The sequence below is a fragment of the Neovison vison genome, chromosome 5 (assembly GCF_020171115.1).
Source record: "Neovison vison isolate M4711 chromosome 5, ASM_NN_V1, whole genome shotgun sequence".
NCBI classification, from domain to species: Eukaryota; Metazoa; Chordata; class Mammalia; order Carnivora; family Mustelidae; genus Neogale; species Neogale vison.
Genome location: NC_058095.1, coordinates 40,102,981 through 40,130,892, shown reverse-complemented (window position 1 = coordinate 40,130,892; position 27,912 = coordinate 40,102,981). Strand labels below are relative to the sequence as shown.

General features: G+C 39.4%; 1 protein-coding gene across 1 annotated transcript in view; it reads left to right on the top strand.

Annotated features, from left to right (window-relative positions):
* Positions 1–27,912, top strand: part of ANKFN1 (ankyrin repeat and fibronectin type III domain containing 1) — a 137,122-nt gene that overhangs the window by 96,821 nt on the left and 12,389 nt on the right. Inside the window, exons 12-16 of the mRNA XM_044248626.1 lie at positions 3,763–3,929; positions 6,562–6,712; positions 8,320–8,488; positions 17,987–18,153; positions 24,919–25,132. Of these exons, the coding sequence (XP_044104561.1) occupies positions 3,763–3,929; positions 6,562–6,712; positions 8,320–8,488; positions 17,987–18,153; positions 24,919–25,132 (868 nt within the window). The remainder of the gene's footprint in view (positions 1–3,762; positions 3,930–6,561; positions 6,713–8,319; positions 8,489–17,986; positions 18,154–24,918; positions 25,133–27,912) is intronic.

Below are 27,912 nucleotides of genomic sequence, written 5' to 3'. Positions count from 1 at the left end.
GGTGGAGGAAAAAAAGAGAAAAAGAGAGGATAGGAAGGAAAGAGGAGAGAAGGGAGGGAGAAAAGAAGGAAGGACATGAGGGAGGGGAGAAGGAAGGAAGAATAAAGAGAGATAATTAAATAGAGGGCATGGTAGAGAAATGAGGCATAAGGAAATGGAAAAGTAGATATAACCCCCCCTTGGGCTCACAATGGATATTATACAACCCTTATCACCTTGAGTTAGAAAAATTTGCTACATGTCTCTCTCACACATGGAAATCTGAGTTCCATGAAAGGGAAGATCACATCTCACTGATGTCATTAATATTCTAGCACAACACCCTGATACACAGTAGGTGCCCAATAAAAGTTGTCGAGTGAGTGAATTCGTGAACCAACAGAATGAAAGAAGAGACATTGGGATATGTCTGAGGAAGGAAAAAACAATATATTTTGGCTGGAGATAAGAGACACAACTGGACCGTAATGAAACTAACGGCTAGAAAAACAGGTTAGAAGTCAAATCAGGCAATATATGGGCCCTAAGGCTTTGGATTTGGTTTAGAAGTCCTTCCTAGTGTACCTAAGATTATATGAATGGGACAGTTTCTTTCTCTTCCTATACATTTCTCAGGCTCTAAAAACAATCTGACTAATGAAGGATAAATGACTATGAAAGGCAGGAAAACACAGGCAGATGCTCAGTCAGTTCAGTCAGTCCTTTTAAAAAAGTGAACAAAAGAGTAAATTACTCCATTTAAGAATGGTGTTGGTTTTTACGAACCACAGTGTCTTCCTAACTCTCATTCTATTTGTGGTTAGTTCTAATCCCCACATGTTTTTCTCTTATATCCATCCTGTATTTGTTTTCCTGGGTTTGGGTCTTTACAAAGACATTTTCTTATTAAGTTTTAACTCTAATTATGATAGCTTATTTTTCCAGTGCATAGGATCATTCAGAGCTTTGTTACTATTTTCTAGAAAATCAAAACCACAACAAATTTGGGACCCACCATTTTGATACACACATTCTTCATTTCTTTGTCTGAAACATCAATAAATAAGCTAAAGAGACAGGCCCTCAGTAAGCTAAAGAGACAGGCCCTCAGGACAAGTCCCAATAGGGCCATCACTCAACATGTCTACTGTTCCCACACCACCTCCATCATCCACAAATCTTCAACCCAGATAGTCAGCTTATTAAAGTAATGTGGTCAAGATTCTACTTTTGCCAGATTATCTAGTGAAACAGATCACACTGGAGACTTCTCCCTGGTCTATGGATTCTGCTCTTTTGTTACTGGAAATTAACATTGTCTGTATGATTTGCCCTTCACAAAACCATGATGACTCCTATTTAAAAGTGTCTCAGGATTCCTGGGTAACTGAAAATTGATTATTTGATGGTTCATTCTCATTTTATTCAAAGATCAATAAGTTGGTGGTCTTTAATTACCAGGGTCATCTGTGTGTCTCTCCTTCCTGTTTAAAGATAGGTATATTTGCCCTTTTCTAGTCTCTAGGGACTTTTCCAGTTCCCCATCACTTCTCAAAAATAATGACCTGTGGGTTTGTGGCCACATCTGCTTGTACAGCAAGTATCTCTAGGGTGCATATTATCCAGTTCTGCTGATCTGAATACTTCCATTTCCCCTTCTCTCATTTGTTTCTCTTATTACCTGTTCATTTCTCAAAATTTCACTTTGACTGAACTTTCTCCAATTCACTCCTGTGATCTTTTGTAAAGAGGTAAGATAGGAGACATCAGAAAGTTCTGCCTTATCCATCTCCTGACATTAATAAAAATTCCTTCCTTCTTGAACACAAAATCCAATTTTTCTAATCTTTTTTTTCCAAATATCACAAAAGTTATTTAGTCTTTGATTTTCTGTACCTGCTAGTTATGCCTTCCTCCCAACTGTGACCGTGCTTATTTTGTCCCTCTTCTGCTGTTCTCCTCAGTTCTGGCTTAGGGACCTGTCCTGACTTTCACATGTTGTGTATCTACTATATACAGAAATAGCACTGGGTACTAAGGACACAAAGCAATAGAAAACATAGTACTGCCATTAATTTCATAGCCTGGTTCAAGAAAAGAACACAAAAGAGGAAAAATAGTATGTATTCCTTCCTCTGTATGCCTCCATTGCCTCTATTAAAAGACCGATTTCAGAATATTGTGGTCATTTGTTTACTCATCTGTCTTTTTCAACCTTCTCAAAAGTAGGGATCACATAATGTTCACTTGAAACCTCAGTGTCTCCTGTAGTGCCTGGAACTCAGTATGTTTGATAAAGGATAGGACAGAGGAGATGATACACAATAGCATATGGTAGATGTTGCAGATGATGAATTCCACAAAGGAGGGATCACTCCTTCAGAGTATACAGGTCAAGGAAGGCTTCATATCTCTCTGTTCCATACAGAATTCTGTACAAGTTTAAATGTTTGATTTTCTCTTCTTTTTAATTTTCCCTGCATTTCCTTCTTTTCACTCCCTCAGAAAACCAGGCTACATTCTGGCCTATACGAATGCTTACCTTACTCATCACTTCTGTTTCAATTCCCCCACTGCCCAAAGGTTGAAAAGGTCTTAACTACTGATACATATTTCTACTTACTCACTATCTGAGTTCCTGCAGTTGTACAGGGAAGCAGAAGTCACCACAAAAATAGTTGACCGGAGAGCTGACCACACATAAAACACGACCCCACTCAAACATCCCTCCGCGCTCAACTAGGCTGGCACTTGCTCTTGCACCTACAGCTTCACTCAGTCTCTGCTGCCTGGGGAATATTATGATGTGAAAATACAATGCAAATTCCAGGCAAATCTATTACAAGACAAATTTTAAAATCTTGTAAAAGATACAGAATTTCTTAAAGCTGATGATGATGATGTGGAGACCTGATCGAATCACAGGCAAAGCTACTGACAATTGAGAATCTAGCAGTGGCAGGCCAGTTAACAACTGAAGAACACAAAATGAACAAGAATCCTAGGAGAATGACCTGAATATCAACATTTTTTAAAAGCCAGGGAAAAGATATGAAGACTTCAAATACTCTTGCGAAAATATCCTCTTAATGATCATGTTGTATAAGTTAAACATAAGGAATAGCATTTCAGCTATCAGACAATTTAGCCTAAAACACTAAGCCCCCCCCCCAAAAAAAGGAATCAATACTTGATTCTTTCTTCATCCTCAGAATTAAGTGTTAATAATGTAAGATAAACAAACCTGTTGCTATTACTTTTGTTTCATTTTTCAAGATAAAGAATCAACCAAGTCATTTTCTAATTACCATAAAATTTTGATCCAATTTTAAACTATGTCATTCAGTAATAAGACTCTTCCTAGATACCAATTATTCGGAAATAATGAGGCTTCCTGTACTGCTTTGTCAGCTTTGACACTTGCAAATTTCTGTTTCCCCCAGCTAAACAATTAGCCCTCCAAGGACAGAAATTATGAATTCTAGTTTTTTAGTTTCCCATTCCCAGTCACAATCCATACAATTATCCTGGCTCTGAGGGAAATAGGAGGCATCCAGGCTATATTAATGACTAATTACTTGACTTGGAGGATAATTCTCCTGAAGATAAGCTTGCCTGTACCACCAACATGTCCTTAACATTCATGGTGGTATATAAGGCTTCTTACCTAATTGCTTAGCTAGAGCTCCTTTCATTTATGACATTGTGTACCTAAGAAAGGAAAAAGTTTTGAGATTACCTTTTCAAGGTGTTCTATGTGTTGTTTTGTTCTTTACCCTACAGGATATTCTCTCTTATCACAAAAGGAGTCATCAGCGTCTCTCTCCTGGATTATATCTGGGTTACCTAAAGCTGTGTAGCTCTGTGGATCAGATCAAAGTTCTGGTTACCCAAAAGTTGCCCAACATTCTCTGCCACGTGAAGATCCGTGAAAACAATAACATTTCCAAGTAAGTTGTGAGGAATCCAGATTTCCTTGTGATGAAACGATGGCTCAAGTGATGGGTTTGATGAATCAGAAGCAAACTGATACTTAGTTTCTGTGATGAGATGTCCCCAGGTGGCAGTACACCGGGGCAGAGGCTTAGCTGCATTTTAGCATTAGGATAAGGAGGGTTTGTGGTGATGGTTGGTGGAAGGAGTGAACCCATGAAGGAGATGCACACTCCTTACACTGCCTCTCTATGGTATTCATCGGGCAACCACCAATACTCAACTGGTTAATGAATAAATGCCCTTTTCTTTTAACATTCTATTTCTGGTATCTTTTCTTCACAACTTAGTCTTTTTTTTTTTTTTTTAGTATCACTTGTGGAAATGGGCTCTGGTAGAGCAATTTCCCCTTAAAGAATCCTCCTGTGCTCAGTGTCCCCACCCCTAACTCTCTGGCCTTAGGACTGTATGTTTCCTGTACTCTTTATGGTTCTCTAAAGAAGAAAAAAAGTAACAAGGCCTGTGCTTCTGGAAACTGCTCCACGGTTTGGCATTATGGTGAATTACCCTGTTAGCTTTGGGAAAGCTGCCCAATCTTGGTAATCTGGCTCAGATTTACAACTAGCCCTCCAGCAGGCCTCTGAAAATCTACTATAATGAACTGAATTGTGCTCAACCTGAAAAAAAGGACAGAATAGATAAGAACTCTTGAGCCTTCATCAGGCTTCACAGTACAAATTAGATGTGCAGATTCTAGTTAACAGCTATGGATGTGCTTAACCAAAAGGCATTCTAATTCAGTCACTTAAAATTTGATCCATAAAATGACAGTAGCTTATTAACTGTATGTATTGTTTATTAAATACTATTTGATGACAACAAAGGAAATGATGATGGGCTCTTCAAAGAACTCACTAGCTGCCATATTCTCATCTTTCACCTATTCAACTACACCCAGACCTTAAGTCTGCCATCTGGTGGTCACTTCTACATCAACTTTGGTTATCTTATCAATCCTTCCCAAGAGGTTAGTTACATGGCTCACTTGTGGGTTGACTCAGCAATGGTTACTTTCATCCATTTTCTAGATTTGTGTCTTAAAGGTTTAGACTCTATCTTTTAGTGGTTATACCAACTAATTTCCCCTTGACAAGGATCCAAGTTTCATTTTTACAGAAGATTCCAGTAGCCTTCACTCTTGCCAGTTCCATCTCATCCTCATCCTTATAGACTAACCTGCTTAGTTAGTGGTAGATGGTTCATGGTATTCTACTTGTAATTTATTCTCTAACTCGATTATAGATGCTATTTTAGCAGTGTGCTCCTTTAGGTTTTGTGAATGCTTATGCTAGTCAGAACACCCTCATTCAGTTCAATATCAGTGATGGGAGAAAAGAAACAACTCCTAAGCAGGTCCTCCAGGATTTCAATTTGTGAAGCCAACAGGATGCCCAGATTGAAGTAGGATTTAATTTTTATTTTGTTTCTCTTATTGGGACAATAGGGTAGATTCTCCATAGTATTTTCAAGTGTAAGAATTAAAAGGAAACAGATACCCTGAACACAGAAACTTTTTAAAGAGGATAGTTTGTTAAAAGAGATTGTTTTCTGATGAAAAGCTCATGTCATAATTAACTTCATTTTCTGACACAAAGACTGGAGCCCAGGCTGGTAGAGCCCACTGGAGAGAGCCCTCAGAATGTTTTCACACAGGTGGAAACATATGTTAGCACCTCCTCTCTTTCTGTGCCCCAAGAGGAGGGCTTCCCTTCCCTCTCTAGCCTGCTCCTAAGAGCATATTGCTGCTCCCTGTACAGTTAGAAAGAGGAGAAACTGGGCCAAATGAACGTGTTTAGAGACTTGTGCTAGCTAGCATACCTGTGGAAACAGTGTTCCCAGGAAGCATTTACCTTGATCTTTCTAAGCTCCTTTTGAAGAACAGCCTTTGGGGGACAAACCAGATGTGTTTTCTCCCACCATCATTCTTTTCCCCTCCCTTCTGCATGACATTTGGAAAAGTTCATTAGGAAGGATTACAGAGCACGCAGGATAAAGACACAGATGACTGGTTTGAAAGGAGGATGGAAGCAGTGATGTGTGTCCCCTGGTTCCTTTTATTGGAATTGTCTGGTGTTCCTGTTTGTGATTCTCCTCAAGCTCTTGGAAGGGGTAAGAAACCAAAATAGTCCCCACGATTACAACAGGCCAGGGTTGAAATGTGCCATGTGGTTTGTTGCCTGAGTTGGACCAGAGTCCTGTGGTTACCCAACTGCTGAATTAACCAGCAGATGCCCCTGTGGTAAAATGTAGGGCCTCAGAACTTACAGAGGATCTTCAGGGAAAGAGAAATGAAGACAGTCAGGAAATTATTACCAAATATTTCAAAGCTCCAATCTCAGAAACTGACTGATAGAAATTAGACCTGCTGTTCTGAGGTGTATACGGTTTGATAGGTTAACTAAGCTTAAATTAGCAAAAGCTCTTTTTAAATTCCATTTGGGTGGCAAAAAGTTCAAATTTCATGAATAGTATTGAGTTTTAACCACCAAAAATTGGTTATCCAGGTTCTGGACATATACAGTAAAAATGTTCTGAGCTGTGTTCTGAACTTTTGTTAAATTTCTAATTTTAACTTGACTCAACATACAGAGAGGAGTGGGAATGGATCCAAAAGCTTTCTGGCTCTGAATCTATGGAAAGTGTGGATCATACTTCTGACTGCCCCATGCAATTGTTCTTCTACGAGCTCCAGATGGCAGTGAAAGCCCTCCTTAAGCAGATCAATACACCTTTACACCAGGTACTAGTCTTTACCATTTTTATCTTCTTTTATGGCTAATGGAAACTGCATTGTGTATAAAACTTCAGAAGTTTAAAAAATATATATGAGTTCATTTTCAGTGACTTAAATACCACTTTGCACATGCTACACACTTTGAATTTGACACCTACAAGTGGACACAGACTCCACTTCTGCTCCTTTTCTCTATCTCCTGCATGTTGACCTCTTCCACAGCTCCTGGACCCGGCTTTATTGTGGTCTGGTCAAGGAAGGAAAAATAATTCACTAGCCCACCTTGAAAAGACACCAAGTCTCCGTTTCGGGATAGCACAAGTCAAGGAGAATAAATAAATAAGTATACACTTAGATATACAAATTATTTATCTAAGAACAGCAGATTGGTGGTAGTATAACTTACAGCAGTGGCAAGGTTATGCCATGGCCATCTTTTCACAAATAAAGAAATTTTCACAAATAGGGAATTTCACATATAGAGAAATAGAGAATTTGCTGTCACAAATAGAGAAATTATCATCTTATCTAAATCGAAAGGTGCAAATCTAACCTCCACTAATAAGCAACTTCAGGAAAAACTGTTGGCACAGAAGAGAACAGTAAAAGTTTATTAGGCTCTGTCTAGTAAGTTAACATGATGTAGCATTAGGCTGAATTCATTTCTCGTTTTTTGTTTTTTTTTTTTCTTTTTGGCCTAGGTTCACCATTTCCCCATACCCAGCACACCCACACATACACACACATACACAACACACAAAATCAACCAAGTTTAGCCTATAAACAGGAAACCCATCACAGGAGTAACTGGCTCTCTTAAATAACAGAGCAACAACCCAGAATTGGCCCCTGACCTATGGTCATAGGGACATAGATTAGAGACTCTAAGAGTGTTCTTCCATTGGGGTACTGCTCAGATTTTAAGTCAGTACTGCAAGGTTAGTCCAAAACAGCCAACAATTATGAAGAATAAATTGCACAAGATGCCATAAAGGCACTAGGGGAGAAACTGGATTATTCCAGGGGTGGCCATGTACTCAGGAGGAGAAAAAAACACACCAGCTCTACTTGTGACAGTAGATACTATTAAAGGGTTTCTTGAGCTTAGCAGGTTTGAAGCAGCTCATATTTCATTGGTGACTCTTGGGCTACATACACATGTTGGGAGAGGGCTGCCTAACTGCCTAAGAGTGCATACAACTTTTTTTTTTTTTTTTTTGGATACTTGTAAAATTTTTTCAACCCTTGGCCAGAAACTACATTTTTCCCCTTTAACCAACTTAAATTGAAACTAGTAGATTTTTAATTCAATCCATTTTTGTTGCTTCATGTAATTATATTCATCATTTTGAAAAACCCACAGAATGCAATCATTTTCTGCTTTTATAAGAAGCATAAATGTTGTTTTCAGAGTTTATGTGGAACATTACTGCCTTAAATCTTGATTTTATATAGCATTATTAAATGGGCTGAACCCTAATATTTATGTTGTATAAAAATTCCAAGCTTGAAGTCGTGTAATTTTGTTAGATGTTTTATGCCAGTTTGGTGTTGTTTATGTAAGTGCCATGTTGTAACTCTCCTATTTTTCCTCCGCGCGTGTCCCTCTGCAGGCAAGGAACTTCCGCCTCTACACACAGGAGGTGTTGGAAATGGGTCACAATGTGTCCTTTCTTCTCCTGCTCCCTGCCTCAGACGACGTCTGTACAGCCCCAGGACAGAATAATCCTTACACCCCACACTCAGGGTTTCTTAACCTCCCTCTTCAGATGTTTGAACTTGGTATAGTAGCTTGTTTCACCTAGAAATATTAACCCAGCCTCCTTATAATAAAATCACAAAGTTATATCTGTTCCCCCTTGTCCCAGTGGAGGGTCAATAAATCACATGATGGCTTTGGCAACAACCCTTCCTAGAACTGTGTACAAGTCTGAGAGAAAGCAAAGCTCCAAGACTATGTGCCTGAGCAATAATTATTGAAACCTAGCTAAGGTCCAATGGAGAGGAGGGAATTCTAAACAGAGTGTTCAGTTATCAGGCTGCAGTTCTTGCCTTCACTTTGCTTTCTTAAAACATAAGTACAAGAACTGATGTTTTCATGAAAAGCACTACCCCTTCTCTCTCTCTTTCTCACCTCCAAATGGGAAAAAAAAAATAGTGAAATTAAAATGTAAAGTGCGTATCACTCTGGAGGAAAAAAAAAGTCAATGTAGTGCTGATTTATTAAACAGACTCTAATATTATACAGGCTCTAGATTTCTAGCAGACCATTTGAGAAAATAGCATCCCAGGATGCCGTGTTGTGATTATAATGTGGGATTCTGAATGGTGGAAGATCTTGTCCTGACTTTCAAAAATGAATAGACTGGGCCCCAGTTTCTCTATTTTTGCAGAGACCCCTGCTGCCCACTGAGAATGTGAATAGGGAGGCTTTGTCTCTTCCCCATGCTTCATCTTATAACAGGCCAATAAGAGGCAATTAGCAGGAGTTCTATCAGTTCAAATGAACTGTAGGATTTGTGGGAGGGTGAGCGCTGGGTGGATGGAATGGAGGCAGACTCTCTTTGGATTGCTCCCCAGACACCAGATTTAGAAGCAGACAGGCAACTGCCATTTTGAGACCTGGGCATCTGAATCTGAATTTATCCCTTGAGGATAAATGGATTAAGCCTTTCAGTTTCCCTTGCTCCAACCATTCAGATGCCAAAAACAACTAAAGAATAGCAATTATTATTTTCCTGAAGAGAAGGAGTTATTAACAGAAGCCTGAATCACACCTGCAGACTGGGACTTGAGAGTCCTGGGTCCTCTATTGTGTGACACTGGCAATCACTTAAACTTTCTGCACCTTTTCTGTGTCAAATGATTAATAACATTGGCCATACCACTCCCAAGAGGCCTGAATGGGAATATGACCCCACGCAATGAGTTCCCCATCCAAAGAACATTATTAGTCCATGATATGACTGCACTGCTATTACAAAATACAGTTTGGGTCATGGTATTTCATTTCAAGTCAATACATATATATTAGATACCTACTGTGGAGATTCAGAGATGTGTAAGACAAAGTCTCTGCCTGCAGTACAGTGGTAACAGCAAAATAATGATACAAATTATTATTAAATGAGCTAAGATATGCCAATCATAAGTGATACTGAAAAAAGAAAAGGAAACACATTTTTCTCAAGGTATCGGAAAGCCACCTTGAAGGAGAGGATATTTGATGTGGGTGTTAAAGAATGGACAGGATACTAATAAACCATGGACAATAAGAAAAGCTTTCTTGTCAGAGGGAGGAGAATGAGCTCCCTGGAACAAAAGGTCTCAGAAAGAGTAGGGAAAAGAACAAGTTGTCCAGTTCGGCTAGATCAGAGAAATGATGTGAAGAAGCAGTGGACATAAAAAGGTCTGGAAAATTCATGGCCATACTGGGCAGTATCTTAAGAGTCAGACTGAGGAATCTGTTTAAGATGGATTAAGAGCACATTTGGGGGCATAGTTCATATAGTCCAGTATTGGGGCAGAAACAAACCCTCCCCCCATAAAGGAAACAAATACAGAAGTAAGAAACATTGGGAGTATTATAGAAGATGGAGCAACTGTTTCAATGAGAAAAGGTGAAGTCCAGAGACTTCTGGAGTACTCCAATGGTTTTCAGCCTCAAAGACTGTAAGGATATTGCTGCCATTACCAAAAGAAAAAAAATTAGAGAGGAATATGACTTAGGGAAGAAAATGATGCTTTTAGCTCTATCTTGAATCTGAAGGTGCAAATTCAACATACAAGTAGACATGTCTATTTGGCAGTAGATGATTTTTTTTTTAAGATTTTATTTATTTGACAGAGAGAAATCACAAGTAGATGGAGAGGCAGGCAGAGAGAGAGAGAGGGAAGCAGGCTCCCTGTTGAGCAGAGAGCCCGATGTGGGACTTGATCCCAGGACCCCAAGGTCACGACCTGAGCCAGAGGCACCGGCTCAACCCACTGAGCCACCCAGGCAGTAGAAATACAGGAGAGTGGGTTGAGTACTAAACACAGAAATTTGGCCAGTGCCTATTAATAATGGCTGAAGCCATGAAAGTGAATGATTTCCTAGGGATAGATAATTGACAGGGAAAAGAACTAAGGAAAATACTTCACTGGAGAGCTAACCAGGAGTCCATTCTGTATGAAATGGTCATTACTGTTCCATGATTATAGACAAAAATACATGAAGTTCATTTCCCCATGTCTCCGTGGTCTTCATGGTAATAATCAATGATTTGGGATCAATTATAATAGTGTATGACTCTAAGACCCTGGAGGACCAAGCCCTGCAAGTGTCCTCTGCTTTTTGGGAGGTTCATGCACTTTTCCTGGGGAGCCACACTTTGTCCTACTACTGTTACTTTCTAGTCTACAATTTCTTCTTTCCACTCATTTATTCATTAATTCAATAAATACCTATTAAGTAACCTACTATGAGCTGGGCACTAGTCCAGGTACTAAGGAGCTCCAAAGAATAAACTCTCCATGAAGCTTACATTCTCATGGGGGGAGACAAACAGTAAACCAATCAACAAACAATACTGTAAATGTCAGACAGTAGTGAGGGCTGTGATGAAAAACAGATTAGTATAAAGGATTGGGGTGAAGAGCAGGAGCTGCAATTTTATATAGGATGACCTGGCAGAGTCCCTTTAAAGAAGAAACATGTAAGCAGAGACTTGAGATTTTCCTGCAGTGGGTATGACAAGGGCAAAGGCTTTAAAGCAAGAGTGTGCTTGGCTAAAAGATCAGTGTATGTGAAGTATAGTAAGCAAGAGCAAGAAAGATAGGGAATGAGATCAGAGAGTCAACAGCCAGATCATGCAGGGCCTGATAAGGACTTCGGATTCTACTTTAAATGTGTTGAGAGTCCAACAGATAATTTTGAGTGGTAGAGTAACATATTAGAAGGTCTGTAAAATCTGGTAACCCCCCCAGATGAAAAAATAAAACCCAAAAGCTTAACTTTGTTTAGCCCAGCATTTTCTAAATTCATTTGACCATGACTGGAAGAATTTTTGGTGTGGCACTTACTAAAAAACTAAGAAAGCACACTTTAGGATATGATGCTCTAGAACACTGCCTCCCCAACTTCAATATGCATTGAGAATCACTAGGAGAGCATGCTAAAAGAGACTCCTGGAGCCCCACCACACAGGACTGGAGAATTTGCTTTTCTAACAAGCTCTCAGATGATACTGTGCTGTCAGTCCATGGACCACACTTGAATTAATACTAGAACACACAAAACATAACATTTCAAGAACTTACAAAATAGAGATGTAGTTATCATAGTACCAGAATTCAACAGTGCCTATCTCTTTGACTAAAAGCAATGTAAGACTATCAAATATTAACCTTCATCTATGAAAGCTAAGTTATAGATCAAAGCCTAGGTCTCAAGAGTTCCTGACTTTAAGATATTTTTCCCTGGAATAACATATATCTTCATATTCTCCTGGTCCTCCTTTATTATATTATAGGTGATCCAACTGATTTATGAGAACCATGTAAGTTTCCAGAAAAGATCACCTCATTGGGCGTAGTTCCACTGACATACAAAATTCTATTAGTCTTTTCTAGAGGAAAAGAGTAGGAGGAAATGTTGCCAGTAGCAGGAAACCAGTACACTCCAGTACAATGTTTGTTATACTTCAGCAGCACCAGCAACAATTTTTAAAAGATTGCTGGACCTTGTAAGAATCATGAAAGACTCTATCCCCAAGAGATCAGAGCTTTCCAAGAAACAGATTATTGTACTGATTACCATACTTCTTCCATACTTCTCCACAAAGCATTTAATAACAATTTCTACAGGAACTTCAAAGACTTACTATAATGAGTCTAAAACCACTCAAGAAAGATGCTAAGCAATTTTTACTTGTTTTTTTAAGTAGGGACTTCTGCCTTCCATAGGTAGACCCACAGCAAAAGGTCAACAGATAAACTAAGCATTTCTGAGAAAGAGAACATTACTGGAAATTCAATCAGAACTCAGAAAGTCATAAGAACACAGGAATTTTAGTGAAACCTGAAAAGGTGCAAATTATGGGAACACGTCAATTATAAAAAGTTTACATTATATTTTGGTTTGACTTGTACAAGTCATCCCTGTCCCAATGAAAGGATTTGAGATTTGGCAAACTGACTATGTTCCTGCCAGTGGCCTGAGTGATCATAAATAACTTGCTAACCAGCTACAGAAAACTGCATCTGTGCCTATTCTAGCACTAAATAGATCTAGCAAGGACAGAATGATAAAGGAGCTTAGCCTTCTGTCTCCTGGAGTAAAGAATAGACTGGGACAAACCCAGAGGCTATTCCCTCACAGGATTACTGTAGGGGAGAAGAGGACTGTCATACGGATGGGAGAGCTCCATAAGCAGGGCTGAGCTAAGGCAAATGCTACATTTCAAACCCAGGCCCCCTCCATAACCTGAGGGCTGACACTCCCCCCTACCCCAACCTTTGAATAGAAGCAGGGTAATACTCCATGCAGTAATCAAGCAAATGCCTGGGTACCAACAAGGTTCACTATTTAAACTGTTCGCAGAAACAAAAAGAAAAGCAGTACCATCGTGAGCCTTCAGAAACTCTCTCCAGTGGTGTGGCCTCTTGACGATTTGCCTAGCTTGCACTGAGGAGGTTGCCCTGTCCTGATCCTATGGGCAGTCACAACTGAGAGCAGGCCTATGATAAGAAAAGTTGATTTTACTGATTTCCTTGATTCTATGATTCATACTGATTGGACTGGTAAGATTATAAAACTGGAGGATTTTTAAAAAACAGTTTGAAGCCTGGCATATATTTCATACTTAAGTGCTTGGTTACATATTTCATTCAACAAACATTTGCTGGGTTGCCACTGTATGTCAAGTACTGTGCTTGCGCTGGACATACAGATGTTAATAAGACATAATCTGACCACCAGTAAAGGGTACAGAAATCTATACCAAAAGTCCCAATATAATGAAAGCCCTGCTGTAATAGGTAGGCTATTGAGTTTCAAAGGAAGGACATCCAATCCTTCCTTAAAGAGGTAACATTTGAGCTAATCTTGAATTAGAAAGAAACATTCAGAAAAGGAAAGAAAAGGCAGACCTAAAAAGGAAAATCATCTTAAGTGGGCTGCACAAAGGCTAGGAGACCTGAGGAAATGCAGCCCAATTAAGTACACTCCCAGTAGCTTATGGTGAAAGATGCTTATGGCACCTGAGAAGACAGGAGATGAAACTAAAAATTAAAAAGTCAGAATCACAAAGGCTATATATACCATCCTAAAGAGGCTAGACTTTATCATGTAGGCAATGGGGAGTCATGAAAAGATTTGTTTAAAAGGAATAATATGGTCATCTTGGATTTTAGCAGCTCTAAAGATGGACTGCAGGAGAGCCAAAGCAGGGAAAGCTGAGACTAGAGGCAATGAGACAGTTGAGAGAGTGGTCCAGGTGGTAGTGATAAGAACCGGAACCAAGACTGCCACAGTAGGGGTGTAGAAGAGAAAGCAGAGGCAAGAGGAATTGAGGAGTTAAAATCAATAGGACTTTGTGATTGATTTAATGTGGCTGAAGAGCAAAATGGAGGAGCCAGAGAGTCTGAACAGGGTGCTGAGATGGATAATGTTGCCATCTACCAAAATAGGAAAGATGAGGAGAGGAACAGGTTTGGGGGAGGGGAGAGATGATGAGTTCAGTTTGACAAATGATGAGTTTTGAGGTGCCTGTGGGATATCCAGGCACTGAGCCTAATGGAATCCAGGCCACAAGCTTACAAGAAATGGCACAGTCTCAACCCTCGTTCCTAAGGCCCATTTTTCATGATTTAGGATACCACTCCTGAATTCCAACTGTCAACTCATTCACTCCCAGGAATCTTTAGAGGGGCATCTTGTGCCCAGGTTCTTTCTGACACACTGGCAAAGAATCCTGGAACTAAACTGACCACAGGAGGTAATCTTATTGATATTTTTAGCTTCCAAACTAGGCTCCATGACCCTGACTGATTAGGATTTTATTAAGTTAAGATCTTAGGAAGAATTTTTTAATCTCAACCCTGTTCCAATTTTCTAACTCTGAATGCCTCATTCTTTCTGAGAGGTCAGGGTAAGGGTGTGAAAAAAATTTTTATTTTGTTTCTGATAGGTGCCACATGCTGTTCTGTGCACTGTATATATACGATATGATTTAATTCTAAATAGACATTACTATCCATCTTAGATGTGGGAAAATTGAAGCTCCCAGAGGTTACATGCCCAATGCCACACAGGTAGTAACTGTCAGATCTGATTCAAACTCCCAGTTCTGTCTGATACCTAAACCCAAATACCTTCTACTCTTCTCTACACTTAATCCAACTTCTTGTGTTGGTGTCAAATGCATTTTAGTCTGTCACTATCTCATATAGAAAAAATAGAGAGAAAAAACACCACAGAAAATTAGCCTTAGTGTGTAAATTACTAACAAATCATGTGGTCCAGATAATGCACTGTTGTACCCTTGTATCATTTTGTCTGTTAAATGCATGTGATTCACATTAGAAAAAAAAAAAAAATTAGAAGCTTCCAGTCTATCCTTCCCTCCTCTGTGATGGCTACCAAATGTATCATTGCTAAACCACAAAAGACTATGTTAAAGTAGCATTTGTTAAAGTAACATTAAAGCTCTGCATAAAAACCACTAGCACGGGAAAGTGAAGTGCTGTAGTTGAAAGGTCCTTATAGCTAGCTGTGGTGAGTGGCAAGGGGTGGGGGGGGGTGGGCGCTGTGAGACCACCCACCAATCCAAGGTTCCTGCCACAAGGAGACACAACAAGAGAAAGTTGTGGACACCCTGGCGTTTTAGAATTCATATGGGAATGATAGTGTTTCTTTTAAAGAAATTCTTTAGTGCCTTTTCCTAATCTCCCTATCTTCATAAGTGCTAACAGGATATAATCCCTCCTTGAAAGGCATAAAGACACATTCAGGGAGTTACAAGGGTCAAGAGTAAGCTACAAAATAATGGTGACTCTTTCCTGTATAGCTGCCAGTAAATATCATAGACCTGAAATACACTTTTCAAAACAGGAAAATCAAGAGCACAGAGAGAAAAGAGGATGGAGGGAAAGAGGAGACTTTGGAGGAAGGGTCTGCCCTCTTCAGACCAGGCCATGCATTTTTTTGTTCATTTGGTCAATGAACATTAACTGAAAAGCTATGTTTCAGGTTTTGAGGAAATAAAAATAGGAGACATGGTTCTTACCCACAGAGAAATCACAGCCTAATACCAAGGCAGTCAAGTGAACACATAATTCTAATATAGTGGGTAACTGTCTTGATACATTTAGAAACAAGTGCTCTAGGAGCACAAAAGAGAGAGAAACTACCTCTGCCTATAGAGAAAGAGGTGTCAGTGAAGATTTACTGAGAAGGCACTTAAGCTCAATTTTCAAGGATCAGAAGAAGAAGCTGACCTGAAGACACTGGTGTGACCTAAAGATACTGGTAGAGACAGGTGTTTGAGGACAAGAAAAAAGGCACGTGTAAAAGCATGGAAGTGTAACAGGACTTGTAGTAAGTTCAGCCTGACCAATGCTTAGAATTAATTTGAGTGGAGGGTGAAGGGTAGTTGCATGATGGAGGATTTGATTGAAGATTTATTCAAATTCTAGATCACAAGACACTTTCCTTCTGGTGGTAAAAGGTTTGACTTTGTCCTGAAGTCAAGAAAGAGCTCAATGGAGGTTTTTAAGCAGGGAAATAGCATGCAAAGCAGATGGTTTAGGAAGAGCTCAATAGTTTGTTGTTTACTGAAAGGCCATATGAAATCAGTTCTTCGGTGTGTCAGGCAAAGAAGTGCTAGAGTAGAGGAAGTGGGAAGGATGGACTTGACACCACAGAGAAAAATCAATTCTAGAACTGAGAAACACCTTGAAGTAATGGTGCACAGCTTAAATAAGGATGAACCACAGAAGCACTCACCCCATTCTTCTCTTCCACTTCCATATGGAAACACAAACAGGGCAGGTTACCTGTACCCACACCAGAGATTCTTCTTAGGAGAAAACCAAGCAAGGAAGTAGGCAGTGGTAAGATGGGACTTGGAGGGTGCCTAGAAATCTCTCAGGAGGCAGAGAAGTTGGGCTTTCTCACTGAGGTGTAGAGATAACAAGATGCCCCACTACAAGGCACTGTGATTTTCATTTTCCTAAATGGCCACTTCTGGGTCTCAGGAATCAAAAGCAAAGACACCCGAAGGCAGTAATTAGATATTCTTCCTAGAATTCCTCACTAAAGAAGCCAGAATAAAAATGTTTCCACAGATTTGTGGAGTTCTAATAGACTGTTTCCAAAGCATGAAACACAGTGACACAGTTAGACACATAGAGTAAATGAGGTTCCTAGAAAGTGAGTCTGAAAATTCAGCAATGGCCAGGAAGAGACTGGTACTACACTAGTCTGATTCAGGATGCTTTCCTCATCCCACTGCAATCTGTTGTTTTAGTATGTGATCAGAGAGAAGTACAGAAAATCTGATCCATCTCAGGGTACCCACATGAGCCTGAGTCCCACACTCCTCTCTCCCTCCTCCGTGATGGAGATGAAGGTTATTAGACTGTTCCCTCTGGCCGCTGGCCCATTATCTTTTGAAAGATGAAGGCCAAGTCTGCCAAAGACAAAAATGGTCTGTTGAGGTATCAGCTCCATCATCCTTCCAGGGACAAGGACAGGGACAAGAATCAAAACCCATCCTGCCAGGTCCTAAAGGAAGTTTTCCAGCCAGACAAAAGACATCCCAAGAAAAGTGTGTTTTGTATCTTCTGGGATTTCTGGCTTTGAAAAGAAGCATGTAAGATACACAGTGGAAATCAGACATGGAAATCAAAATTAGGTTTCAGATTGCTACTTGGCTTTTTTCTTCTTTAAAGTGATAAGCAAACTTATTATCTCAGAGAGTGTGTGTGTGTGTGTATGTGTATGTGTGTGTGTATGTGGCCTTAACTTTAGGAACAGAACATAAACTGCAGCTTGAGCCAAGCCCACTTCCCCATACCTTTACCAGGACTTGGTAAACCTTAAAAGGGAATACTGTCTGACTGAAGCCAGACAACTGGCCCCTAAAGAGCACATTTATAATTTATTTATGGCTTAATATTTTCCACTGATAGGATTAATAAATCACGTTTTCATTCAACTTGTTTTCTCTGAGGTATGAATTTCTCTATTTTGATACCAGATCTTAACATGTTTTATTTTGCTTGTCCATTTTCCAGTTCATTTTTGCAGCTACAGGGAGAAATTTATTAGTCTGTATTGCCGCCTTTCTGCTGTGGTGGAGCTGGATTCTCTGAATACCCAACAGTCCCTGAGGGAAGCGATCTCAGACAGCGAGGTTGCAGCTGCCAAACAAAGACACCAGCAAGTTTTAGATTTCATGCAGGTAATAGTTTGTTTCTTCTGAGGCAGAATGAAGGAAGAAGGGGTAGAGTGGAGGGGATGAGAAACAAGCATAAAAAAGGATAGCAATCTGGGTTTATTTAAAGACCACAGCATGCAAGTAGCCTCTTGATTTGGTTAAAATTTGGAGTTCAGGAAGAAGTGAGTTTTTAAACAAAGGCTTAAGAAAAAGCTACATATAAATCACAGCATTACTAAGACCTGCATCCGTTACTATGGTAGGTAGTAGTGGCTTCCCATATGGAGAGAAAAATCACTGCTAGAAGAACTAGTAATCAGATTATCATTATTACCCAGTAGCCCATTGATAATTCTAACAGAAAGAAAAATTTTATCAATTAACTCAATATCCCAGAGTTATATTAACCCAAATCCAGTTGGACCTCGTGCTTTAGACCCCTTTCTGGCAGAGCTGACTGACACTCTAATGTGTGGCTACAGGGGCTGGAAAATGTATTCCCTATCTATGGTCTTGTCTAGAAAAGCCTTAAGATGACACCTCAAGTTCTTGTGACAGGGGCACTGACTAGTCATCAAGACAATCTGGAACTCATCTAAAATTGCCCATTAAGTCCCTTGGACAAATCTTATGATCTTTCTGCCTAATATTACCCAACTCCCAAAATGAGTATATCAGCAATAGCCTATGATAGATACCTAGGATATACAGTCAGTTCAATTTGGTAAATATTTGTTGAATACCCAGATGTCAGGCACTTCAAGAAAGATACAAAGTTGAATTAGATACAGTGCCTGACCATAAAGAGCTTTAAACCCAGTAGGATAGACAAGAAATGTGTATAAATACTATTTATAAAATGAGATAGGTGCCAAAAGAGTACTAAAAAAAATTGTGTCAACACAAAGAAGTAACACTTTATTAATATTTGTGGGTGTAAGAAAAGTTGCCACAGAGGATGTAACTGATATCCAAGCTTGGCCTAGAGGGATAAATTAGACTATACAGTAGGGAGAAACAGACTGGGGGCATTCAAAGAAAAAGTATAAACAGATAAGGCAGAAAGAGCAGGAAAACAGTATTTGGGGAATGATGAGTAGTCAAAGTTGGTTGGGGCATAAATTGAGTGAAGGTAGTAAGAAAGCAGGCATGAATGAAAGTAGCAATGAGCTCAGTCCACAAGGGCTTTATTAAAGGCTACAGTAAGAAATTTGTACTTTATTCTGTAGACAACAGGGACTTGGCCAAAGTCTTAAAGAAAGTAAGTTACAGCGTCTCATAGCTATTTAGCATAGATTCAAGCTGGCAGATAGTCCTTTTCAGTGGTATAGCCATACTGGTTGTTTATAGTAAGCACTCATTCTCATTGGCTATGTTCGTAGACAATTTGCATACCATTCCTGGATTTAAAGAGAAGACCAAAAGCAGTGAAATCAAATATGAAGCTATCACAATCATCTAGGCAAGAAATGCTTTGAGCTTTGAGCAAATAAATTTCTCTAAACCCCAACTTCCTGGTACATCTGGGCAGCTCAGTTGGTTAAGAACCTGCTCAGGTCATGATCTCAGCATCCTGGGATGGAATCCTACACTGCGTTCCTTGTTCAGTAGGGAGCCTACTTCTCCCTCTGCCTGCTGCTCCCCCTGCTTGTGTACATGCTCTCTCTCTCCCTCTAACAAATCAATAAAATCTTAAAAATAAAATAAAATAAAATAAAATGAATCCCAACCTCCTAATCTGTAAAATAGGGAAGGTAAGTGTACTACTAACTCATAGTGTTACTGTGAATTCAACAACAATAAAGCACTGAGCACACTACCTGCACACAGTAAATATGAAGTAATTTATATTCATTTATTCGGTTATTAATAAGGAGGAAAAATGCTCTGAAATATGGGTATACAAGATTTGGAATTTACTTAGTCTCAGAAAGAAGGTATTATAATATACTTGCAAAGTGGTGAGCAGACAAATCTTATCCTACTTATCCAACTCCATAAATGAGATACCTTAAATGACCTCTCAGACTAAAGAAATAAACCTCTTAAGAAATAACTTGCTCTCTTGACCTGAAAATATGGTATTTTAAAAAACCAGACATTTATGGCATTTATTTCATTTACAGTAAAAGTGGAACATTAATATGAGGAAGGGGTGGGAAAGGGAAGAATAAGGCAAGAGAATAAGAAAGACTGGCTTACCTTTTCTATCCAATATAATGGGCAGTGGAGCATCAGAAAAAGAACAATGACCAGAAATCAATTAGCATACATTTTTAGTCCTGAGTTCTACTGATAGACCTTGGAGTAATGGACGTTTCATTTGATCTCCAGGGCTCTGATTTTCTCATATATAAAATGAAAGGGCTGGACAAGATGACTTTGAAGAACTGGTTGGTTCTAATATTTCATGATGTCTTTAACATCCATAAATACATTTAGAGAAGCACTCTCTAACCATGCCTTAGGTTCTGTTTCTGCTTTATTCCACTTGAGCCTTCCCCTGAATCCAGTATGGTCATCCAATGAGAAAGTGGACTTTCTTCAGTCTTTCTCAGTCTCAGACCCCTCAGGGGTTCCTGGCTCCACTCTTACTCTGTGGCCCCTTCTTTTTCACCTACTCTAGGGCTCCACTGCCTTTTTCTCTCTTCCCTTTCATCACACCATTAAGTGGGATGGATAAAGGCAAGCCAGGCCAGCAATTCCTCAAAGTTCCCAAAGCAGGTAACTTGAGAGTCCCCTTTACATACTCTCCTTCCAGCCAGCCAGGTACACATAGACTTGGATAAAAGCCAATTCCCAAAGGGTTCAAAAAAATTACTTCTTACCTGGGTAAACCCTGACCATCTCCCTGTACTCACAGCCTTCAATGGATTGCTTTGCTCTATCCAACATGGATAATTTCACTGACTAGAGATAATGCAATATCATTTCTCCCCTTATCTATGTTGGGCTTCTCAATCCCTCTCTCACTCAGAATGAAAACCAGCTGGAGCCACTCACCCATTGGCATTCACAGCTCAGCCCGCCACACACCATAACCTGCAGAGGCAACCGCCAGCCGTGAGAGCATTTGTATGATTCCAGATCTAAGACAGTGTTGAAGTCACTACACAAACCAAACATTGTAAAGAGCAAGGGAGTCTATGTAAATACAGCGAGGAAAAGAAGCCAAGGAGTGCAGCCAGAAAAGGGGAGGGCCTGGACCAGGGGAGGTGAAGAAAATCATAGATAAGGTATATAGGTTTTATAGACAGCACACACAGCAGAAATGTCAAAGTGTGGAGACTTGGAGCTTGGCATATTTTGAGCTGCTAAAGCCTAAAGGGCAATTAGGCCATAATTTATATACTGTAATGCTTCAAATGCTCCTAAGCTGTAATAGAAACACAGCTCATTAAATATAGCCAATCTATCATCCCCTCAAGCACCTTGTAACTGTGCTGTGAGAAAACCAATCACCTTTACATTTTAATAAAAATATTATCTTGCCTGAGTACAGAGAAAGGGTGTAATTTATGGGATGAAAACCAAAAATTTTAAAAGGCAGGGTGAGAAATGGATGCAGAACTCTTAACCAACAGACCTACGGAGTTCATGGTCTTTTCTTTTTTAAAAACGTGTCAGCAAGTCTTTAGAAGCTGAATTTGGACCTTAAAATCAGGGGGATTATGTTGTCAGTTATTTTTAGATCAACAGTATAAGGTAAAATGGGTGAAAATTGTACTTCTTTTAGGGCTACTTAGCTAAGTCTGTTAAACTCAGCCCAGAGGTCTCCCTGTACAAATATTTTAAACTTATATCAGCTAATACTTCTTCACTTCATCACTGAGAAAAAATAAGATATAAATTGTTTATACACATAATTTTAAAATGTATACTAAATCTCCCTACCCATCCTCAGCAGTAATGCTGAAATAATCTTACTCAAAGAGAACAAGTAGATTATTATTAACAATTGTATTAGTTTCATAGGGCTGCTGAAACCGATTACCACAAACTGGGTGACTTAAAACAACAAGAAATGTATTCTTTCACAGCTCTGGGGACTGACAATCTGAAATCAAGTATTGGTCAGGCCATACTCCCTCTGGAGGCTCCAAGGGAAAATATGCTCTCTGCTTCTGCCAGTTTCTGGTGGCTGTTGCCATTCCTTGACTTGTGGCCACATCACTTCGATCTTTGCCTCTGTGGTCACATTGCCTCCTTCTCTCCTGTTTGCCAGTCTCCCTCTGCCTATCTTATAAGAACGTCTTTATGAGACATTTGTTATTGAATTAGGGTGCACCCAAATAATCCAAGATAAACTTCCTTCTCAAAATCCTTAACTTAATCACATCTTTTGCCAGGCAAGGTAATATTTACTCTTTTATCATATACAGTAATATTCACAAGTTCCAGGGCATCCAGGTGGCTCAGTCAGTTAAACGTCTACCTGCGGCTCTGGTCATGATCTCAGGGTCCTGGGATCAAACCCTATCTTGGGTTCTCCCTGCTCGGTGACAAGTCTACTTCTCCTTCTCCCTCTGTGAGCTCTCTTGCTCTCACTCTCTCTCAAATAACCAAATAAATAAAAAAAATTTTTTTTAAATATTCACAAGTTCCAGCGATTAGGACATGGACATATTTGGGGAGGCCACACTCAGCCTCACACAATAATCATGACTTTCATTGTAACAACTGAAAACTTAATAACAAGGGCGCCTGGGTGGCTCAGTGGGTTAAGCCGCTGCCTTCGGCTCAGGTCATGATCTCAGAGTCCTGGGATCGAGTCCCACATCGGGCTCTCTGCTCGGCAGGGAGCCTGCTTCCCTCTCTCTCTCTCTGCCTGCCTCTCCATCTACTTGTGATTTCTCTCTGTCAAATAAATAAATAAAATCTTTAAAAAAAAAAAAGAAAACTTAATAACAATGTATCATTTATACAGTGCAATCAGCTACTCCCACTAATACGCATAATAACTCTGTTGGAGGGTAGAGATCTAAAGAATTAGGTAACCATCCATCCATTCATTTGTTTGTTCACTGAACAATCATTATTCAGTATCTACTCTTGGCATAGGCAAGAACAAAAGAAAGAAAAGCACAGTCCCTATCCTTGGAAAGCACCCTAAAAAGCTGTCCACAGTCATGTAGTGCCTTTAAAATAACTGTGAGACAGAAGTGCTACATGAAGTAGGACCAGTAAAAGCCAGCTGAAAGTGCAACAGTCCCATCAAGAAAATTTGCCTGAGTCTCCTCTGGGATTCGCACTCTCGCTTTACCCCCTGAACTTCTTACCTCTCCCTCTCCAGTACTCAGCGCATCCTCAAAACCTGCCCACTGCTGAACACCCCGCCCAACTCACTGCCTAAAAAAGGCTAAAATTCAATCAGATGCTTTCATTACCAGCCATGAATATTCACTCTGAACATGGCAGACTGTCATAGTTTCAGACTTTACTCTGTTTTTTAGGAATACCAGGTTTGTGAATATTCTTTAAAGACCACTATTTAAGTACAGATTAAGGCCCTAAGAAGATATTTTGAAAACAAAATAGAACACTGGGAAGTCCTTTATCTTTAAAACTTCTATAATCAGACCATAACTTTGCAGTATTCATACAATGGACACCTTTTACCTGGAAGCTGAGTGCCACCAACTTACCAAATATTCTTCAAAAATAAATCATAAAGTATCAGAACTGAAATGGACCTTAGACATTACCTAGCCCAACCTCCTCTTTTTACAGTTGAGTAAATGGTCCCAAAAAAGTTAACGGGTTGCCAGAGACACCCAGTGAAATCAGATGCAAAGCCTATAATAAGATCCAGGGTCCCGTGGAAAAAAAATATAATGTAACTAACAGCCCCTCCTTGGAGAGTCAGAAAAACCAGCAAGTTTATGGCCAGTATCTATTAAGATCTGGGAGACTAACTGTCATCCACAGAGGTAGACACAAACATATGAGTGACTTTTACACTAATAGACTTCAGAGAAATGACTACTGTACTTTTTAATGAAAATATTATTAAAATCACTTTGGTAACCCAGAAACCAAAATGATAACAATATAGAATGAGGTACCCAAAAAATGTAAGGTTATTTTAATTACTTAGGAATAAGCTATTAAGCTACTTTGTACTTTAGAAGCACTTATTTTCTATGTAAGAAAGTAATAATTTTAATATATAAAGTTATCTATTTTCTATTAAATAGGTCCAAGAATCTCTGCTTAGCAAAATATTCTAGTAATGCTTTGCTTTTCTAGTTCACATTTTGAACTGAAGTTACATTTCTTTCTTCAAGTATTCTGATATTTAGACTTTATCATATCTGTTCCTCCCAATATCCTAATGAGGAATATTTTATCTTATGCCGAAAATTAGTAACACTCCGTATGTGTGAGAAATGTACCCTGAAGCTTTACAAAGCACTGTCAAATTCATCATTTCTCCCAGTCACCACAGCAGTCCTGTGAGGTATAAAAAGGGAGGGCTTTGTCCACATTCACAGACTGGGGCTCAAAGAGGCTTGCCAAAGATTATTACAGAGCTAAAAGTTGGGGGGGGTACCAACTGGAATTCAGGTCTTCCACTATTTGCACTACATGATATACCCTCTCAGGTAAAAACATATGCAAGCACAAGAGATTATAAGAAGAGGTATTTTCTGGCTTAGCAAGCCTATGGTAAAATTTTTTACTCAAAACCAATACTGTGAAAGATGTGTCATCTTGGACTCTCAGGGAAACTTACCCATTTTTAATACCTGTTTGATAAACAAAATTTTTTATCATTTCATTCCAAAGCAAATAGATGAAGTTTGGCGTGAAATGAGATGGATCATGGATGCTCTACAGTATGCAAGATACAAACAACCAGTCTATGGCTTGCCCATCACGAAGCTGCTAGACCCTTCAGAGGAGCAAAACCTCAAGAAGATCAACTCTACATCATCACATATAGACTGTCTTCCATCCCCATCCCCATCCCCAGAGATGCACAGAAGAAAGGCAGTGACCGGTAAGCAATAAGATCTAAAGATCTGTATTTCAGTCACCAGATTCTTGGTCCTGTCTCCACTGCTGAGGCTCTTTTATGCTGAGGCCGTGGTCCCAGCAAACAGGAGGAAATGCTGCATAATGGTGAGAGTCTAAAAGCATCCAGGGAATAAAATCAGAGCAGCAGAGGGACAGGAAACTAAGGCAGTATCAACTAAGGCAGAAATCAACTCCATGTAGGATTGGAGAAGCTTTAGTCCAGTCCCAGCCTAAGTTTCCAAGATACAAAAGGACACAGAGCAATGATGGGGCTTCAGAAATGCAGAATGGGGACTGATGCAGTACCAAGTGAAGGCCAAGTCAGCCAAGGGAATCTGACCAAAACCAAGTAAGGAAGGAGAACCGGCCCAGCCTCTAGTAAACAGAGAGTGTCAGGAAAGAGACAGAGTGTAGATCCTAGCCTGGGTAAGAATTCAGGGCAAACTTCTCATGCAACATAGCACCAGTGTCCTGGGATGAAAACTGGGAAAGCAAGAAACATTGGATAAACCAGCATCCTGACCCTGAGGCTAAATAACTAAGTTGGCCTCATCATGAACAAAACAGGGAGACAGCTTACAGACAAGCTATGGAGATGCCCAGCACATCACATCTACACTTGGGGATTCAGTTTGAGTTTACATGGAAATGATAAGAACAAAAACATGGTTCAGTTAACACAGAGTTCTACAAAGGACCTCTGGCTTATAAACAGAGAGAAAGCATACTGCTCAAAGGCAGTATCGTCCTCTTGCCAAGGACATGTTGAGACTAGTACTGTTTTCTAGTCAGTTAAATTAATGGCATTCAAAGCATCTTCCTTGATTCTATAGCTTTTAAGAACTCTAATTCTGTAAGCTTTACAATAATAATTAATATTTTTAATAAACAGCTCTGAAATATGAGCTTGTCCCATAGGGGGCAGCATGGTGTAGCAGAAAGAACTTGGGCTAAGAAATCAGAGACCTGGATTCAAATCACAGTATTTTGTTGTTGTTGTTGTTGTTATTATTATTATTTAAATTTAGTTAGCCAACATATAGTAGTATATCAGTAGTTTCGGATGTAATGTTCAATAATTCATCAGCTGCATATAACACCCAGTGCTCATCATATCACCTGCCCTCCTTAATGTCCTTCACCCAATTAGCCCACCCCCACACCCACCTCCCTTGCAGCAACCCTCAGTTTATCTCCAATAGTAAAAAAAAAAAAAAAAAAAAAACAGAAAAAAGCAAAAAGCATATCATAGTTTTCATTTACTAGTCTTATAAGCTTGAACAGCTTATTACATTTCAGTCTCTCAGCTTCCATGTACAGAAAATAAAATTAATAATATCTACACCTTTAAAAGTTACTTGTAGTTAAGACAGTGTATGTAAGAGATGCATGGCATATAATGGACAATAGACTGTAGGTATCATTTTTAATGTTATTACTCTTATTATAGAAAACTTCAGTGCAGGGGGGGCTCAGTCAGTTAAATGTCTGCCTTTAGCTCAGGTCATGATCTCGGGGCCCTGGGTTGGAACCCCGTGACAGGCTCCCTGCTTGCTAGACTGCTTCTCTCTCTACCTCTGCCCTTCACCTGCTCCCCCCACTTCACCCCCACTCATGCTCTCTCTCTCAAATAAACAAATAAAATCTTAAAAAAAAAAAAAGAAAAAGAAAAAATAGTAGTAGGGATATGAACCTTATCTATAACCTTATCTTACTTATATATCTATAAGTAAGTTTACATACTCCTATATTTTAAAAAACTCAATGTCTAAAGACCAAAACTTGGCATATGAAAAAACTTGAGAGATAATTACTGAAGTATTCTAGGATTTACCGAGTATTTTTTTTAAAGAACTCTTTGAGTAGAATTTCTCAAGTATATTTTTGTAGATTCCCACTGAGCTGGGCATATGAATACCATCCCTGCCATAAGCTAGTCTAGTGGGGGAGACAATTACATTGACAAAATTTCATGGTAATAGCATATGTGCTATGATGAGGATGTGTATAGGGTGCTAATGGAGTCTTCTGGATGTCTAACTGTAAACTCATAAGATCAACAAGAACTTCCCAGAGAGGATGACAAAGTACTAAAGGGTAAGCAGGAGTTGAGCCAAAAACGAAGGAAAGAAGAGAGGCAAAGGAAGCAGAATGTGCAGCTGTATTGTAATTAAGGGAAATATAAGCGGTCTGGCTGAACTCAGGATCCAAAGATATTGTTCAGCCTTTTTCTCTTTTCATTACAAAAAAAAAAAAAATTGGCTATCTCTTATGTTCCAGGTATTCCTTGAGGTAACAGGGATATAGTGATAAAGTTGCCACTTCCATAGAGCTTACATTCTAGAAAAAGTAACAATGAAAACATAAACAAGATAATTTCATATAGTGAAAATCCTGATGTATAACATAAAACAGGAATCAAGATGAGCAGGGAGAATGCTGAATTCACTAGGATGGTCAGGAGAGACCTATCTGTGACAGTTACATTTGAACCAACCACAGAAAAAGGAGCCAGTAATGCAAAGATCTGGAGTTGGAATATTCCAGGCAATAAAACAGCAATAGGTCCCGAAGTGGGTGAGGGATGAAAAGAAAGCCAAAGTCATTGGAGCAGAGCCAATAAAGGGGCTAGTGGTGAGAGAGAGGGTAAAGAGGAAGGCAGGGTCCAGATCAGGCAGGGCCAAGGTAAGTAGTTTGGATTTTATTCTGCTTGTGATGGAAAGCTATTGGAAACTTCTAAGCAAGGACTGATACGATCTGAAT